Source organism: Nanorana parkeri, unplaced genomic scaffold, assembly GCF_000935625.1.
Source record: "Nanorana parkeri isolate BGI_ZX_2015 unplaced genomic scaffold, ASM93562v1 scaffold28, whole genome shotgun sequence".
NCBI classification, from domain to species: Eukaryota; Metazoa; Chordata; class Amphibia; order Anura; family Dicroglossidae; genus Nanorana; species Nanorana parkeri.
Window position 1 is genome coordinate 993,366 of NW_017306296.1, and position 10,617 is coordinate 1,003,982.

At 46.4% G+C, this 10,617-nt stretch overlaps 1 protein-coding gene across 1 annotated transcript in view; it reads left to right on the plus strand.

Annotated features, from left to right (window-relative positions):
- The first annotated feature begins 1,225 nt into the window (after positions 1-1,225).
- CRLS1 (cardiolipin synthase 1) overlaps positions 1,226-10,617 on the plus strand; it is a 13,193-nt gene continuing 3,801 nt past the window's right edge. The window contains exons 1-5 of the mRNA XM_018566529.1: positions 1,226-1,303; positions 2,630-2,767; positions 5,391-5,520; positions 7,557-7,642; positions 10,107-10,175. Coding sequence (XP_018422031.1) covers positions 1,226-1,303; positions 2,630-2,767; positions 5,391-5,520; positions 7,557-7,642; positions 10,107-10,175 — 501 coding nt within the window. The remainder of the gene's footprint in view (positions 1,304-2,629; positions 2,768-5,390; positions 5,521-7,556; positions 7,643-10,106; positions 10,176-10,617) is intronic.

Below are 10,617 nucleotides of genomic sequence, written 5' to 3' on the forward strand. Positions count from 1 at the left end.
ATTTGAGGAATACTTCCTCCCCGGGCTGTTGTTGGTGATCTCTATGCTGGTCTCAAATAACAGGACATGGGCAGTGTGTGCATTGGGGCTGTAGTCAGCTCCCAGCCGGTCGTGCACGGGTTAATGCCGTAAGCTGCGCCGTGTGTCGCAAAGTGGGGCATGGGGAGCGGCGAGCCCCGGTTATATCGCGGATAATATTGCTATGTCGGCTCTGGCGGTCCTGCTGGGCCGTTCCCCGCTCACCGTCCTCAGCTGCCCCGGCCGCAGGCTTCTCCAGGAGGCCCGGGCCCGCCATGTACTGTGCCCTGGGCCTGTAACCGCATCACGTCCCCCGGTCACCCCGCCGATCTCTGCCACGTTACAGCGACTCGTGTACGGCCGAGCCGCACAGCTCCCCCTGCTCAGACCCTCCGCCCGGATCCTGTACGGGAGGAGAAGACATCAGTCCGATGGAGGCCAGAACACCACCCCGGGACAGAGCGAGCCGGAACAAAGACCGGACCTCAAGCTGGTACTGACCTAGAGAGTGCCGGGCACGTAGTGAGCTACTGTATATGGGAGCCTCACTGTTGAGTCCTGGGCAGCGCTACTGCATATGGGAACCCCTCTGCTGAGTCCTGGGCAGCGCTACTGCATATGGGAACCCCTCTGCTGAATATGGTGGTCTCACTCCTAAGTCCTGGGCGCCGAGTGCACTACTGTATAGGGGAGCCTCACTGCTTAGTTCCGGCCGCAGAGTGCTCTACTGAATATGGGGGTCTCACTGCTAAGTCCTGGGCAGCGCTACTGTATATGGGGGTCTCACTGCTTAGTCCCAGGCGCAGAGTGCGCTACTGTATAGGGGAGCCTCACTGCTAAATCCTGGGCAGTGCTACTGTATATGGGGGTCTCACTGCTAAGTCCTGAATAGCGCTACTGTATATGGGGGTCTCACTGCTTAGTCGAGTGCGCTACTGTACATGGGGTCTCACTGCTAAGTCCTGGGCAGCGCTACTGTATATGGGGGTCTCACTGCTTAGTCCCGTGCGCAGAGTGCGCTACTGTATCCAGTGGCTTCAGTGCTGTCGCCTGATTCACTATTTTGGCAGATGAAGAGTTAAGCCTTCTCTCTGACCTTCTCAAAGTGACTTTGTCTTCTGGAAAATGTAAACAATGGCTCCCTGGCACAGAAGACTTTGGATACAGACCTGTCCGGTGTCTTCCATCCTCCAGCAAAGAGTCCAACATGGACATTTCCCGGAGTGTCAGACGCCTGAGTCCCCGCTGTGGATTACTGCTGGGCCCTACGTCATCACCGAATCTTGTAGTGATGTTGGGGTCTGAGGAAGGGGGACACAGGCGTGTAATACTTTGTGGAAAACTCAGGAGTTTGGACTCACTTCCCATTGGACAGAGTGGGAAATGGTTGAGGGCTAGTTCACACCAGCCCCAATGTGCTCTGGCCGGAACGCACTGGATCGCATCCTAGCCGGCTCACTTTGCTTTGGGGTGGGTGGGGGCGTGGTGGTGCATCAAAGTCAATGGCAGCGCAGCCACGCACCCTGGTCGCAGTGCGATCGCCTGCACCGGAACGCGTGGCACATGATTGCCTGTGTTCTGGTGAGGCGGGGTTATAAAAAAATAGTGCATGCGGCATTTTTTCTGACTACACCGAAACGCAGTCATTGATGTGCCACGCGTTCCGGTGTGGCCGATCGCACTGCGGCTGGGGGGCATGACTGATTTTAAGCCATTGACTTCAATGCACCCCCACGCCCCCTCCTGCCCCAAAACAAAGTGAGCCGGCTGGGATGCGATTCAGTGCGTTCAGGCCAAAACACATTAGGGCTGGTGTGAACCAGCCCTTAGGCCAGGTTCACGCTATTCTCGGTACCAGATCTGGAATGGAGTGTATTGCGTTTTGCTGCATTCCGGAGCTTGTTTTTTTCCCTGCTTAAAATGGGCTTTCAGGTGCGTTTGTATGCGGTTTTCATGCTTTTCCATGCGTTCCTGTGCATTTCAGAACAGACAAAGTGAGACAAACAGTATTTTTCTGCTCTGGTCTGGTACGGACTGCGCTGGTGTAATACAGAGGCCAGAAATAGCATAGGGATAACACATTTTATTTATGATATGCTACGGTGTGAACTGGGACTTAGGCCTTGTTCAAACCAGACGCTGTGCGTTCCAGGCGATTCTATGTTAGCATTTCAGATGCCACTAAGTAGAATCTAAAAGGCGTTTTTATATTTTCTGCCTTTCTGTAAGTTATTGTGTATAGGGAAAAAAACGCTTGTGAATGCCTGTCACCGCGACACACGATGCTATGGTGGAAATGGGGGCTTAGGGTCACTGTACATGTTACAATCTGACTGTACAATCGATTTTAGATTGACCAAATCTATGAAATCTGTGGGCCCGCCTATACATTCCAATCAGTTTGTATCCAATCAGGAAGGTCCACTACATAGTTGTTGGTAGGAGATTGTACAATCAGACGGTAACGTGTGGTGAGCGCAAAGTGGATGTAAAGCCAAAAGTTTTTGTTTGTGATGTAATGGACATCTATACACACAAACCAAGCTAACCAAAGACCCTTCTTTCATTCTCAGGAGTAGTAACCTGTATGTGTCCATTTCCTGTTTTTCAGTATGAAAATCCCTGGACAATTCCAAATCTCCTGTCTATGACGAGAATCGCTCTGTCTCCTGTGTTGGGCTACCTTATTATTGAGCAGGATTTTAACATTGCGCTCGGAATATTTGGTCTCGCAGGACTAACTGATATGGTGAGTTTTCATTATAAATAGGAGTAATGTATTTCTGAACATAGAGAAAGGGGCTCATTATAGAAGGTTTCTGGACTAAGTGCAAAGTAATAAGCTTCCCTGTTTACATCCTTATAGTGTGCATGGAAGATAGAAGAATGTGAATGGTCGCTATAAGAAACAAAATTGGTTCTTCCTTCAGATACTTTAAAGCCCCATTCAGACACTGGACATACACAGAGGGGAATTTCTCAAAACTGGAGCAGGCAGAATCTGGAGCAGCTGTGCATGGCAACCAATCAGTTTCTCTCTTCAGTTTGTTCAGTTAAGATTTGAAAATGAAAGAGAGAAGCTGATTGGCTGTCATGCACAGCTGCTCCAGATTTTGCCTGCTCTTTTTGATAAATTCCCCTTACAGAATTTCACAGGGCGAAATATCCCCTTAGTGTGTGGTCAGCATGACAGAAGTGTCACCCGAGCTTCAATCACCTGTGAAGGCAGTTCTCTGGAAATGTAAAATGGTACAAAAGCTTCCCACTGTCTGTAAGCCCTGAAAACCATTAGGAAAACACGGGGCCTCATCACATAGGCTACATTCGCATAGGGCGTTGTGGGATTCCTGCGGCAAGAACCTGGGGATTCTGGCCAGTCAGATGTGACTGCTGTTCCCAGCAGAAGTAAATGACAGGGCCGCATCTGTCAGCAGCAGTCCTAATCATACATGGTACAGTTACATGCAGTCATACATGGTACAGTTACATGCCGTCATGCATGGTACAGTTACATGCCGTCACGCATGGTATAGTTACATGCCGTCACGCATGGTATAGTTACATGCCGTCACGCATGGTATAGTTACATGCCGTCACGCATGGTATAGTTACATGCCGTCACGCATGGTATAGTTACATGCCGTCACGCATGGTATAGTTACATGCCGTCACGCATGGTATAGTTACATGCCGTCACGCATGGTATAGTTACATGCAGTCACGCATGGTATAGTTACATGCAGTCACGCATGGTATAGTTATATGCAGTCACGCATGGTATAGATACATGCAGTCACGCATGGTATAGTTACATGCAGTCACGCATGGTATAGTTACATGCAGTCATACAAGATACAGTTACATGCAGTCATACAAGGTACAGTTACATGCAGTCATACAAGGTATAGTTACATGCAGTCATACAAGGTATAGTTACATACAGTCATACATGGTATAGTTACATGTAGTCATACATGGTATAGTTACATGCAGTCATACATGGTATAGTTACATGCAGTCATACATGGTATAGTTACATGCAGTCATACATGGCACAGTTACATGCAGTCATACATGGTACAGTTACATGCAGTCATACATGGTACAGTTACATGCAGTGATACATGGTACAGTTACATGCAGTCATACATGGTGTAGTTACATGCAGTCATACATGGTACAGTTACATGCGGTTAGGAATAGATGATTGTTAAAAATACATGGCAACCACACTATTTATAAGCAGCCTTTGTAGCAAGGTGCACATGGAAGGGCTTACCACAATACAAAACACAGAAGTTTCCCGGCACACTTCCAGGTAACCTGCAACAAAACACATTTTCCATGTCTAACAGATGTTTTATGTCTGTGAAGGTTCTCATTCATCCAGGTCATGCTATGTCTAGTCAAGGCAACTGGACTTGTAGTATTGAAGACGTTTCACTGGTCATCCGACCAGCTTTCTCAATTCAGAATGACTTGTACAAAAATTCCCTGGGAATATATATGGTGAATGTTGCTCCAACAGATTATGTGGATTGGAGCAACATTCACTATATACAGTATATTCCCAGATAATTTTTGTACAAGTCATTCTGAATTGAGAAAGCTGGTTGGATGACCAGTGAAACGTCTTCAAGAAAAATACAACAAGTCCAGTTGCCTTGACTTCTTTTTTACAGATACAACAGATGTTTTAGTTGCAGAACTTGTGGAAGCCACACTGCCTCGTCTGTGTAGTGTGGCCCTAACTCTAATTTTTGAGTCGCCATATGCATACATTGAATTCAATTTATCTACTGCTTAAATATGCTCCAAGATGGAGACCCTCAGAGATTAGAGTGAGGATCACACTACACAGAGGGGCCTTGACTGGGCAGTACGGCTTCCACATATTTTGCAAATGTAGAGCAATTAAAACCTGTTTTTAACGCACGCTGTTAGACATGGCAGCTGGTACGTGTGCTGGGAAACATAATTGTGCCTGGATCGGTGTGTCCAGGGACAATCCTCTATCATCTATGTACAATCTTTTGGGTCACAGAAGTACATTTACTAATGAGTTCCTGTTACATTTACTATTGTTCCCCTGTGACCCAAAGTCAGTGTCTGGGGGGCTCCTGCCCGCTATTGGCTGACAGCACAATAATACTTCTGGCTCTCATGCAGTAAAAGGAACTACTGCAACTCTGACAGTACTTTGAGCACTCCAGCTGTTTTGGAACTACAAGTCCCATGAGGCATTGCAAGATTGTGACAGCCACAGGCATGACGGTGTTTGTAGTTTCACAACAGCTGGATTGCTGAGGTTGCCTCCTCCTGACTTATAGGGCAGATGTGTGGAAATAATGGCATGTTATTTCTCTTTCTAGCTGGATGGATATATTGCACGGAATTGGGCCAATCAGAAGTCGGCTCTGGGAAGTGCTCTTGATCCACTTGCTGACAAAATCCTTATCAGTGTTCTATATGTATGTTTAACATATGCAAATCTGATCCCAGGTAAGAATGTACATTCACACAGTTGTCTTTTCATGGCGCTCCTATTGGTCTCATCCGTGTTCTATTTGCTTTTACACTCTTTCCTTTAATACACAGAAATTAGGGATGCACCGATGCCGTTTTTTCGGTATCGAGTGCGAGTACCGATATTTATATTTCAGTACTCACTGATACCGAAACCGATACCGGTACTTCCGGTAGCATAGAGCTGGCTTCCCGGGCAATCAAGAAGCCTGGCGGCGTGTCATTACCCACCGCCCGGCTTCTTAATTGCCCGGGAAGCCTACTCCATTTTGTTTGGCCAGCTTGATGCTAATTGGCCGGGAAGCCGGCTTTCCAGCCAATTATCATCGAGGCCAGCCAAACAGATCTGACAATATGGTGACACAACCCCCACCCTGCAGGCACCTCATTCCCCTCGCATAGATCCTTAGCAGCAGTCATTACAATACCAGTCCCTTGGTCAGCTGGGCAGGCATCGCTCTCCAAGCTCTCCCAGATCTGCCCACGTCTCCTGTGTGTACAGCACCCACGTGATCGGCCCTCAGCCTCCTACTGCGCATGTACAGACTGCCCAGTGCTCTCATTCAGGAATCCTCTGCATGCGCAGTAGCAGGCTGAGGGCACGTGGGCACTGCACACAGAGGAGACGTGGGCAGAACTCGGAAAGCTTGAAGAGCGGTGTCTGCCCAGCTGGCCGAGGGACTGGTGCGGTAATGAATGCTGCTAAGGATCTATGTGAGAGGAATGATTTGTCTGCAGGGTGGGGGTGGTGTCGCCATATTATCATATTTGTTTGCCCGGCTCGACACTGATTGACTGGGAAGCCGGCTTCCTTGCCAATCAGCATGGAGCCAGATTCTCGGCTCCATGTTCCCTCGCAGCAGTGCCGGTCAGAGGAAATCTTCCTCTGACCGGAAGTTCCAGTATCGGGAAAGGTATCGGAGCATTTGGGCGAGTGCGAGTACTTGCCCAAATACTTGGTATCGGCACAGATACCGATACTAGTATTGGCATCGGTGCATCCCTAACAGAAATGTATAATTGTTCTTTGTGACAAGCACCATATGCACAGTGTAGCAGAGGCTTGTGGCCAGAGGAAACCATGAAGGTTCTTCTTTACTCATGCACTGAATCCTTGATGGGAATGTAGAGTAGTTTTTACATTTTTTTCTTCCTTTTATTGATTTATGGCAAACAAAACAAAATACATTTTCAGTCCAGTTAACCAAAATAATGTTTCCTTCTTGGCTACAGTGAAAGAACCCCATTAACAGAGCTCAGTAAGTCATCACAGTAGGAGCAGTGACTAAGACTTTATCAGATGGCTTAGGCTGGTCATACAGGTTCATGCTGAACTAGAGAAATCACTTAACTCCCCAGTGTTAAACAGGAATCTGCACTGCTGTCTATTGTATTCAGACAGCTGCCTACTCCAGCGTCTGCTTGATTGGCTGCATTCACTGTTCAACCAACTATTTTCTGCCAGGCTCCATCAAGTTTGAACTCAACTTTTGTAGAGCGGTGTGGTACCAACAGGACCACCCATGGCTTAAATTTCATCGGATTCAGCAGGAATTTCAGCAGGCCCAAATTCAATCCGGCTATGGCCAACTTTAGTGTGAGATTTCCCTCATACAAATAGAGCTGTCTGTTTAGTTAACTCACGGTGCTGTAAGAAACCCTTTTCATGTATTAAATATTTATTTGTAAAGCATATATAAAATCGGTTTTAAAAGTCAATCCAGAGAACAAACTAAAATAAAGCTGACACTAAACTATTATAGTTTTATAGTAAAAGCAATTTGTACAGCTGTGCCAGTACTAGACTGTGAGTGAAGGGCAAGCTGGCTTCATTAAAATATGAAAAGGTGAGAATTTGGAATGTGCCAAGCAGTTACCTTGATCATATCTGCAGGTGTCTGTTTTGTATTAGTCAGGACAGCACTGAATGCCATGTATTGCTTTTTACATTGCACTGCTTTCTTCTAGCCCAGTTGTTCTGCTGACGTGTGTCTTTGCTGTTTCTGTTCCAGTTCCCCTAACAGTCATGATCATTTTAAGAGATATTGTCTTGATTGCTGCTGTGTTTTATGTTAGATATAAAACGCTACCACCGCCTGTGAGTATTCTTTTTTTTTTTTTTCTTTTCACTGTACAATTTGTCATTTTGTGATTTGATACTTTGTGGAGTTGGGAGCAGTAAAGCGCTGGTGACACAGGTTTAGCTGAAAGATCAATTATCTACCCTTGATATCTTGGCAGTGTGCTTGGGTGTCTGTAGCTTTTGCTAGTCCGGCATCTACCAGGTCCTGTAAGGGTCAACTAGATTATAATGAGCACTGAGTAGTGTAGAATTACTCTCACTGGTGAGGCACAGCTCCTTAAAGGAGAATTATGAGGTGAGTGATTTTCACTCGGCCTCATAATCTGAGCCGACCTGTGACAATGAAACTGTCACAGGTCGGCTCAGTAGATCGGAAAGTGAGCGAACGCATACTGTCACTCGCCTACTTCTTGATCTATCCCTGCAGAGAGTAGTGACTGTCACTCATGGCTCTGTGCAGGGATTCCCCCTCCCCTGTCCGATCCTCCAACGCTGACTGGCGGAAAGCCTCTGGATAGGCAGAGCCAGCTGTCAATCCCGCAGCTGGGTGGATCTCGACAGCAATGTCGGGATCCGTCCTGGCTGCAGCGTCGCGGTATACCGCAAGCTGTAGCTCGCGGTATACTGAGCTCTGGGTCACGGGAGAACGCCAGTTTGTGTTCTCCTGTGACCCTTAGGAGAACTATGGGGAAAAGCCCTGACCCCATAGTTCTCCTTTTAATGATACCTCTGCCTAATGGGAAATGACCTGACAGACGAGTCACTGATACTTAACATTATTTAGTGTGAAAAATTGGGCTTTTCAGGGTGGAGTCCATATTAGAATTAAAATGAATCCTGTAATTTGTGTCCTCCTTAAGAGCCCAGTCTGGTAAGAAAGTTTTTAGAAAGGTTTCAGAGTCTTCGCAGCCAAAGTCAAGTTCCACATTTGCCATTTTGCCATTCGTTTTTGTGAGTGCTTTCAGTGAAAGCCAAATCAATTTCTGCCCAGGAAACCTGAGATTTCGCTCTCAGGAGGGCGCTTACTAAACACTAGCTGGAACAAATAGCGTGCTTGATCCTAGGTGAGGTCATACATTTTTACCTTTTTACATGTACTTTGGAACTGAATGAATCATAGGGATGTACTGATACTAGGGATGCACCAATACCAGTACTGGTATCGGTTCTGATACTGATCATTTTCACAAGTACTTGTACTCAAGAAAAGGCCACGATACCAGTGCTTTAACTTTCAAACTGATTCGGCTGCCTGAGGTCCCACACTTGCTACCGGGGTTGCAGTGGTTGCAGCTGTGACTGAGTCCTGGCACTCCACCACTGTCCAAAAAACATTAGTCTGTATTGTTTTAGAAAATCTGTCACATGGCACTAAAAAACATAGTTATCTGTAATTGGTATCAGCGAGTACTTGAGGAAAAGTATCATTGCTCGTACTCGGTCTGGAAAAAATGGTATCAGTGCATCTCTAATCGATATCCGTTTTTCCAGACCGAGGAACCCCTACTATATTGCGTTTCTATTTGCACAGCAGAATTGAAAAAAATATTTCTTAGCTTTTTAGTTGCTTCTTTTAAATTACTCATGGTACGCTGTGGGCAACATTTATTGCTTTGAAAAGATGGCAGTTTGGAGATAAGGAACAGCCGCCCTAGAGGGACAAGAATGACGGTGCATTAACATACAATGTCTTGAGATTGTTAACACTTTGTTATGACACACAGTCCTGTACATCTAGTTATCAACAGATAATGAAATCTGCCAGCACAGTACATTCAGGGTTAATTATGGCAAACACAGCCCCCCATCATAAATATTACATAGCAAGGAAGACCTAATTCCACATAAACTGAGATTTTGCCATGGTCTGCCTAACTTTAAAGAGGACTATGGCCAAACCTTTTTTGGCATTCAGTCTATTTTGGGTCACAGGAGGACATTTACTAATGGCTGCCTGATTGACAGCTGGCTCTACCTCACTAGAGCCAAAGCCAGCTGTGCCCGCCCCCTAACCTGTCCGTCCTTCCCGTCAACACTGGAGGAATGGAGAGGGGAGGGGGGAATCCCTGCGGGGAGCAGTGACTGACAACCACTCTCTGCAGGGAGACGATCGTGAACTGATCGCCCAGTTCACAAGCTATAGAGCTGGCTTGTGACAGGTGCAGTGTCACACATCGGCTCTAATTATTGGGATGAGTGGATTTCACTCTCCCCATAGTTCTCCTTTAACCCTTTGGCTAAAATGAGCTCAAATGTTGGCTGCTTACATCATCACTAAATGCCCATCCAGGTGTCTGTGGAGAAAGAACTACAAGGGAATTCCTATCCTGTGAAAGCTTCAATGGGAGTTGAATGCTCAAACTAGCCTCTTCATAGCCTCCTGCTGTACTGGAAACATAAAAAGAAAAAGTCCTCCCACTTTGCTAACCATCCACTGAATAACTGCACCAATAATTGTTTTTTTCTCCTGTTTTTCCAGAGAACAATTGGGAAATATTTTAACCCTTGCTATGCAACTGCTCAGTTAGAGCCAACGCTTATCAGTAAGGTAAGAGTGTATTCCTCTGCTGAATGAGTATAGGGCAGGGATGGACAAACTCCGGCCCTCCAGCTGTGGTGAAACTACAAATCCCATGAAGCATCTCTCTCGGGGAGTCATGTCTGTGGCTGTGAGAATCTTGCAAAGCCTCATGGGATTCGTAGTTAGACCAAAGCTGGAGGGCCGCAGTTTGGCCATCCCTGGTTTAGGGATTCATCATAGTTAAGGCAGGCATGTTATGTCTCTAAAACATCAATGAGCTTATTAAATTTGTTGATGACAATTGCAATGACCCACAGAACCATTGACCCTCAGCAGCTATGTCACCTGTGCGATGCGACATTGTAGAGGTGCTGCAGGGTGCACTTGTGTTAGCCCCATATGTGATAGCAATAATGTTAACAAAAGTTCAAAAAATTAAAGTGATATACAGAACTGCCCCCCCCCCCCC